Source organism: Egretta garzetta, unplaced genomic scaffold, assembly GCF_000687185.1.
Source record: "Egretta garzetta isolate BGI_Z169 unplaced genomic scaffold, ASM68718v1 scaffold30, whole genome shotgun sequence".
NCBI lineage: Eukaryota > Metazoa > Chordata > Aves > Pelecaniformes > Ardeidae > Egretta > Egretta garzetta.
Genome location: NW_009258383.1, coordinates 4,283,143 through 4,291,947, shown reverse-complemented (window position 1 = coordinate 4,291,947; position 8,805 = coordinate 4,283,143). Strand labels below are relative to the sequence as shown.

General features: G+C 41.4%; 1 protein-coding gene across 3 annotated transcripts in view; it reads right to left on the bottom strand.

Annotated features, from left to right (window-relative positions):
* PPP1R9A (protein phosphatase 1 regulatory subunit 9A) overlaps window positions 1-7,915 on the bottom strand; it is a 141,827-nt gene extending 133,912 nt beyond the window's left edge. For all 3 annotated transcript variants that reach the window (XM_035897124.1, XM_009641901.2, XM_009641909.2), the window contains exon 1: window positions 6,452-7,915. In XM_035897124.1, the coding sequence (XP_035753017.1) occupies window positions 6,452-7,915 (1,464 nt within the window). The remainder of the gene's footprint in view (window positions 1-6,451) is intronic.
* Window positions 7,916-8,805: the final 890 nt, after the last annotated feature.

Here is an 8,805-nt window from a genome sequence, read left to right as displayed (position 1 = left end):
TTCTCAGTCTGCATTTTTGAAATTCAAAACCTTTAATTGGAAACCCCTTTCAATCTAAGCCGCATAAACCTCTGATGCCAATTATTCAATCCAAACTTGGTCTTTACAAACAGCTCTTCTAGAAATGTCCTCAATGCTTACAAAACCCAGTTTAAAGCAGTATTATTTCTTTGTAGTTCAGTAACTGTGTGTGAACATCGCATCCAGGAATAACTGGCCCCTAGAATTAGTAGTGAAATTATGACCTATACAAGAGTTAAAGGCTCCACAGCGTATTTTGGCAGGCAAATAACTATTGCATCTACTGCATTCCAATAATTCTACGTATACTTAATACAAGAAAACTCTTTTGCATCCGAAACTACTGTGCGTGAAAAATTCATCCAGTGAAAGTATACAATTCCAACTTAATAATACACTTGGCATATGAGATAACCATGTATAGAACAGACTTACCTTTTAATAACCAAAACAGCAACTTGTTCTGGAATGCTTTATCCCTTCACTGTTGTCTTTATCTAAGAGTATCCAGTCCTTAAATCCTTAATATTTACTTCTCGTTCCTTTCCATGACAAACAGATATAAAAGGTTCTGCCTTTCATAACAAGATCTTTCGTAACAAATGCAACGGAAATAAAGCACCAGGTCCCAGAAATGCTCTACATATCCTACCACCAGAAGAAAGAACCTGGTTTTACATCGTTAACTTTTACAAACAATCAAAGTTAGCATCACAATCCTTGCAGTACAACACATTTTATTACTACTGAAGTCTGCAGGATTCCCCATACTTCACAATACCTGAAAGAAGTAGAAGGTCATTTTATGCAGCAGAATACACCCATTTCAAGCTAGCCAAGCAATAGCTCTGTATCTCAAACCGCTTTCCAAGTCGAGATTAATGCAATGAATAGCCAGCTCACTGCCCATTTTAGAGAATTCAAATACCAGCACAAAGGTTCAGTGATTTATTCAACATTACAGAAGACAGAGCCTAAGCCTACTTAATATCTAGTTCATGCTTTAGCCAAAACTACCATCCACTCCTAATGTTGTAGACAGAGCATGGACACAGGCGCTAGAGCAGAGAACCACACTGAAGGAAAGGAAAACATTCTTTCAGTGATTTCAGAAGGAAGCTACACATCTTTATTTATCTGCAAGGTTTCTTAACCCATTCAAAAGTGGATTAATTTCTCAGATGCTATAATAATTTTAAATCTAATATACCCTCAGGATCTTTCTGCAAGTCCGGTCTTCCATATCTGCCTTCAACAAGCATCCTAACACCCACTGGGACTGCTTTATTTATAGAATCATAGGCTCACTAAGGTTGGAAGGGAGATCTGGAGGTCACCTAAATCCAACTCTGTATTCACTTAAGTAAAACACAGATAGAAACACTAGCAAGTTTGGAGCCAGGGACTGTACAGGGCTTGTGGATGGGTAACCTTCACCTATGACTTCTATGATCCAAAATGTTCAACATTTTAACAACAGCTAAATACCATACTGAACATTTAACCAGGCAAAGAAACACTTTTTTTTTCCTCTACAGTAACACTTGAAAATGTTTCCAGCATACTTTATTTTTATGCTTACCAGACAAAGAATAATAATATTTTAGAATTTCCAAAGTAATTACAAGGTCAGCTTGTTTCAGATTCTTTCTTCGCTACTATTTGCATTCTCAAACACATTTTAGTGAGAGAAATGAGGAATAACTGAAAGACTTGCTCCTCAAACTGATTTTCAGTAAGAAAAAGCACTGTATAGTTCATAAGAACTTTCAAAACAACTGTTCAATACAAACATCATTTATATTTTACACTAAACTACAGTCACAGCACTTCTTGTAAAACATCTTCAAAGGCTTGGGGGGGAGGGAGGAGAGAGAGAGAGAGGCAAAAATTCGAATTCCTGAAGACCATTTGAACAAAACACAATCTGGAAAAGTAAAATGCTATAGAATATAAAATTCAGTCATGTTCCATGACAAAAGAGAAGAACATCTGCGGCACACGCACTAGTGATCATAATCCCTTCATATGGAATTATCTGAAGCATGGAAGAGCCATTTGCTATATCCCTTCCATTCCTGTCACCCTCGCTCCCGCCCGCCCGAAAACACAGAGGGGTATGCTGAGAGGTCCCTTCACCACTGCTGCACCCTAAGGAAGCTTTCTGGAACCCTGAAAACTGCAGCAGTGGCTTGGGCTAAAACCCTCCTTGCAGCACAAGCGAGCTGCTGTCTGCCGTACGGTCCGATGACATACTGCCCAACCCTCGCCAACCCCTTCGCCAGGCAGGGCCAAGTCAGCAGAGCAGAAAGTTGCAAAAGGAGGCTCAGCAGGAGGTAGCAATTGCTGCTGCTAACAGCTTTAAACGATTTAACATGTACCTGGCGCCAGAAATAGGGCACTAACAGAAGATGCAGCCATCGGCTATCACTATACCAGATATTCTGGATTTGGAGAGAGAAGAAGAGGTGAACATTACTCTTCCATCCTAATTCTATCCAGGATGGAGGAAGCATGGCTCAAAAAGGACTACGATTTGGACAATCAATACATTTCCATTTGCTAGAGCATGGAAAGCCATGAGCTAATGAATTTTGCACTACTGGCAAACTGTGTCCAATTAGCCTGCAATGTCTGAGAAGCAGCATATAACCCAACCTCCAGGAAACCCTGTAAAACTCAACAAAAGGCCAATAAATCACAGAGGTTCTGCTTTTTTGTGTAGAAGAGAAGTATCCCTGGCAAAACCAGGTTGGTTTTTTTTTCCCTCATCACATTTACTTAACTTTTTCACCTCTTACACTTGCCTTGTAGAGTTTCAGTTCTATCCCTGGGCAGAAACACAATACCTCGCCACAAGAACAGGCCAGTGCCAATGAAGGCCTCTATGTCGCTACATAAACACATTAATTGCTCTATCAGTGTGCACATCCCTTGTTTAGCAACACACTCATACCCACTCCCACTACCAGCACCAATTCTTGGGCCTTTTTAGGCTACTTTTAATTGAACGGTGCCAAGCTGACCTAAGCTCGCACAGACATGCACAACAACTCAGTGATGCCACACTCCAAATACCTAGCAACTCTCCAAGCCTGCAATGGCCCCTGGGCAGCCACCTACTCCTAAAGGGACTTGCAACAGAGACAAGATCAGCAAACATATCCCATAATCCTAGAGCAAAGTAAATGGCCTGTGGAGCATGGGATCTGTGATAGCAAGATTACAGACTGTAACACAGCACAATTTCCTGCATTTGTTGACTTGAATCCTTCTCTTTGTAGCGAGTTTCTCAATAGCTGTGGGTTTTTTCCTGCTTGGGAGATGAGCAGAATTCAATGCTTATCAGTTTGATGAGTAAGATTTTATTCATTCATCCTTCTGCCTATACTTCATTACTTCTCATAGCCTGCAACATTTCCTCTAAAGGGACAGAAAGGATTCCCCTTGGTGGTAAGCAACATCTCTTTGCTCTTCACATTCACCTCTTACACATGTCTACCTGAAAAATCCCTTGGAAAAATAGTTCAAAGATGTTTATCTAAACCTGTCAAGACCTTCAGGTAACAACTTTATGGCAACAACTACCCACTCCTTTCACAGGATACACATTCAAATGTCAATTTTGTTAATTATTTCAGAGCTCACCTGTGGGAGGAGAGTGGAGGGACAATACTGTGAAATCAGCAGTAAGCATCTAGAGTTTGGGCTGGACTTTTCACACCACGATCTAGCAGAGTAGTTAAGTACAAATTGCTTCATTTTAATAAAGACATCAGTTTTCAACAGTTCAGAAAATACTGCTACATTGCTCGTATTTTGCTCTCTCTCAGTTACGCTACGCATGAGATGACATTCAGGAAAGTATTGGTGAAATCAGTTATGCCCACTAACACACAAAATTGCCAGAACAGAAAAATTCTTAAACAGCTGCTGTCTGTTCAGCTAGCAAGCATCATCCCCATATAACAGACAGGTGAAGGGAGTGATCAGGTAAATTCACCTGCTAGCACTGTGAGAGGGGACAGAACACAAGTCCCCCCCTTGCCCTCAGCACCCATCTGCTGGGCAGAAACCGCTTGCCAGAGCCTGTTCACGACCTCCCAGCAGCGTGCTGAACTGGCAGCGCTGTCAGCTCGGCGGCGGCAGGAGCCCACAGACTCGCAAGCCTCTGAGGACCCACCGGGGGATTCTCCAGCTGCCCTTCCCAGGTCCCTGCCCGTGGCGGCGTGGCCAGGCAGTGACCTGATGCTGCTGGCAGCCCGCCAGGGCTCACGCTGCTTGACATTGGCGAGGGAATTACAGAGAGCTGTGGAGAAAAGGGAGGAAGGCTCAAGAAGCAGCTTTTAATTTTCCATAACTTTTGCTGCACTACTTTGTCTTAGTGCAAGCCTTCCACGTGCTCTTACTTCTGCTTCCCCAAACGACTAACGCATTGCATGCACCGAAGGCACCCGGGACAAAAAGCAATCACACGAGGATCTCCCAAACCTCCCTATCTCTCCTACGCTGTTCTCTCTCAATGCAGCTTTTATTCCACTTTCTTCCTATCTACAAATGAAGATGCTAAAATAATTAAAGCAACAATTCTTTTATTTTGGACAAGCTTGTTAAGAGTGCTTTATGCTGAAAACCATGACAAATGTACTCTTTTATTATTTACACAAATGACTTTGAGAGCATCTTCCTGATGGACTGTTATTATTACTTGATAATAGTAATCTGAAATGAACATAGCATGAAGATCCTGAGAAGAAAAATTTTATAACTAATTGGGAGAATACTCTTCTAGCACTTGGCATGACAGCATGGTTCAAACAGACGACGGCAATATACTGAAGTAATCATGTCACTGTTAGCTCTTTCAAAACAGAAACAGAAGAAAATCCAACCATCTCAAGAATAACATCAGCGTAATCACTTTCTGAACCCTTAGCCGTTGGAACCATAACAAATATGATAAAAAACAAACCTCGGTGCATAATTGGTAGATCTTTCAGAAGAGAGAACATCATCTTGCCTGTTAGTACAGCCTGAGGGGGAAGGCGGGGCGGGGGGGACAGCATTCCTAATCCTTTGGAATAGAAGTTTTTTTCTACTTCATCTCAAAAAAAAATTAAAGAAAACCAGCTAGTTTAATTATGGGAATAATCTCAAGGGAGCACACTGTTAGAATTTTTGGTCCATGACGCAAGCCTGAATAAAACACTACCAAAACAAAACAAAAAAACGCATTATCTTGGCTCAGAATATTTTGTTTCAGTGTAAAAAATGGTCTTTTAGAAGCATGAAGAACACAAGGCCATTCCCATCCCTTCACCCCCCAATAAACAGATGTGAAAACCTGGTTGCTTCATTCAGATTAAAACGTCCCAATACAAATATAGATTTTATGCTAACTTAAAGCACAGGTGGTGTAAACGCAGATTTTGTAAATCACATTACTTCAAGTTTGATAGTGAAACTTATGGTTGTTGATTTAATAATTTTCACTACTAAGCTCATATAATTAAAATACAGCCAATTACAGATCATTAATTTAAAAATGTTTAGATTTCAAGTACTCCACCATACATGGCTTTTTCAAGAGCTATTTCTGGAAAAAACTACTACGGTTTTGAATTGTCCATTTGAGAGTGTGTGCATTAAAAGCAACTCAGAAGTAGAATACTTAACTCTGAGACTCAGCAGTGAAAAGCTGGTACAACAAAACACAACTAGTTATTCCTTCCTGAACCAAAAATACTTGAAACAACATTCTTAGCTGTTATTTCAAGGTACTTAAAAACAAACCAAAAAAGCTCTGCAAGAAACCCACCCTTCATTAGGTATTTCAATCAGCTGACTTTGGCCTTTCTGTAGCACTGAGATATATGTATATTAATGTTTAATAAAGTTTTTAAAAAGTGAAGATGCTACTAGAAAAGAGGATACAAATTCAGACACAGAATATGAACAGTCCTCTACTACTGAGACAGAATCACGCTGTATTTCATGACATAGTGTTTAAATACAGGGTCTTTAAAGAACATCTGATAAGAGCTGAAGAAAAGCCACCCAGTCTAAAGAAGCTGTGATTTCAAACGAAAAAAATCAAGCAACAAAGGCCACCAAATACCCACTTCTACATTTCACCATGCCATTACAGTTCAGTCACATAAGTCAAAACATGCATGTTAAAATTCCCAAACTTCACAAACCCAGCTGTCATTCTCAATTTCTGCTGGTTTAGTCAGCCATCAAGTAGTCTAGGAAATGACACAAGCTCATCAGAGCTCAGCTTCCTTAATTCATTTAAGATCATGCTGACTGTAATGAAATGTGTATCGAAAGATCCTCTGCAATTTTTTCAGAGCAGAGATCAAAATCTACTTCAAAGTTGCATTTGAAAACGAACCAAACTGCAGAAAAGGAATGTAGGAAACTTTACCTTAATTGGAGCACGGCTAAACTGTATTTTTCTGTTGGCTGGGATTTCATCTTCATCTGGCAATCCACTAATTTCAGAATATTCCATATCAGGTTCATAACAGTTATTTTCATCACTGTCATCCTGATCATCCTGCTCTGTACCTGTCTCTCCCCAGTCAGAATTATATCTCGATCGTACCCGATACACATTGTAGTCAGAGTGCATGTACACGTGGGAACTCTGAAAATTATTCACATCTTCATGCACTTCTTTTTCACTTGCCTCATCATAATGGGACTCGGTAGTGTCTGAAACAGCATCTGTGGCAAAATCACCACCTGAAGCTACATTTCTTGGTGCTTCTGCAGCTTCGGGTCTATCAAAGATACCCTCTGCATGCTCTGACCGTTCCTTTTGTTGCAACAAAACTTCTGCCTCTGTTTTTGACTTACTCCTAGCACAGCTGTCCACAGATCTTTCGCTGTCAAGCACATTGACCAAATCCTGTTGACTCGATGCAGTGCTCTCAACAGAATCAGCACTTGCCTCTGTACTCTTCTTTATTTCTTCAGTTGTTTTTGAACCTGCTGAAGTGCCCGTGGATGTCTTCTGTCTCAGTGCTGAAGGCGTGCTGTTCTGCTGAGAGTTCTCAGCAGACATCAAGCCTGTATTCTGTTTGGCTGGTGGAGACCACGTGCCGCTATCTTTCAGAGGACTGAAACCCTCAAGGTTTGCAACTGGGGAGGAGATATTCGCGACAGTAGATGAGAGGTTTAGCGGATAGTGACCAGTTACAGAGTACTCTTCACTGTTCTCCGACTTTTCTACGATTACGTTGTGTGAGTCAGTGTTTTCAAAAACTGCGCTGAGCTGACTCACAGTTGGAGAGACAGTCTCTGTCCTTGGGCTAAGACTGTCCAGTGAATCCATGCTGCCTCTGTAAGACTTAGAGCTGCACCATTCGTCTGGAAGCTCACTGGAAACGACTTTCTCTTTCTTTGGGGAATAGCGATTGGAATGTCCCATTTCGTGAGCGTTTCGCTCAAACATCTTCCGAGTTTCAGTAAACTTGGAATAGGAAGGACCATCATGGATAGTATCAAATCTACTAATCCTTTCCGAGACAGATGATTCCAGTTTTACGATTGAGCCATCCGCTTTTTCTACAAATTCTTTGGGCCTAATTCGTCTTTGCGGCGATGGAGGGCCACCCTTCCCCCTGGTTTTGGGGGTAACTCCAGCACTTTCACTGGGCTCCATGCCCATCTGCATGAATAAGTTCTTAATCCTATTGACATTTGAGCCATATTTCCTTCCCCTGCTCTGCAAGGCCTCTCCTTCCTCTTTCGTTTTTTGGTCTCCATCTGATTTCGGTTTGTCAAAGGTGCTTTTCAGCGCCTGGAACTCAGTTCTGTAAGCATTCCTGTGAGGAGAGGCACTTCGGAGGGTTGATCTTTCTCCTGAAGACTCTGTTTTCATCATGTTTACTCCAGGAGCGCAAGACCAGCTTACATAGTTTCTGTGGTACCGCTCTCAGTAGTCTGTCACAGCCGAGATTCCGCTTGAGGAGTGGTTTTCTCAGGGGGCACTGCCCTTCAGCAGGGCCATGCTCAACAGAAGATCCGGAGGCAAATATCTAAACACACGGGGTCAATTCCAACAAAGCAGCACAAGAGAGGACTCTCGGGAACAATGGCTGATTTAACCTGCAATAGAAAGGAAGGGTTTCTGAATCATGTCAAGTACTTCTTTAAATCTAAGCCACAATTTCCATTTACCGTTATTTGATGCGTTTACAAAAAAATAGTAAAAAAAAAAAAAAATACAACCTAACACAGCACAGACAGATGAAAATGTGTCATTACAAACTTTTTCAAATTGATTGTCGTGTAATTTGCAACCTATGATATCATTCCATAGCGAAAAAACGGTTTATCGCATCCTACCATTCACAAAGCATCATGTCATGCCACAAACATCCATGCAAAGGAACACCAACGTGACAAGAAAAGTAACACTACTTCTGAGTTGCGGAACTTTTCTAAAAAGATATAATTAAGAAAAAAAAAACCCAAAATCAAACCTCTGAGTTACTTATATCTGACTGTAAAGTAATTCATGCAAACACGATGGTTCTGCTTCCCCCCAGCACTGCAAGACAGCCCTTGCTCTCCCAGAGAAACGCAGTGGTAGGAATACCATCAAACATAACACGCTTCGAAAGGCAAAACTAAGCAGCAGCTCGAGGGAATAAGAAAAACTGCGCCCAAAGTTAACACCCTCCGTTGACATGGTAAAGAAAGTGAAATCCAGCTGGAGAAAGTTGCCCCTTGTCACAGGCAGCGGTTTTAGCACCTGGAAGAGCCCGGAGG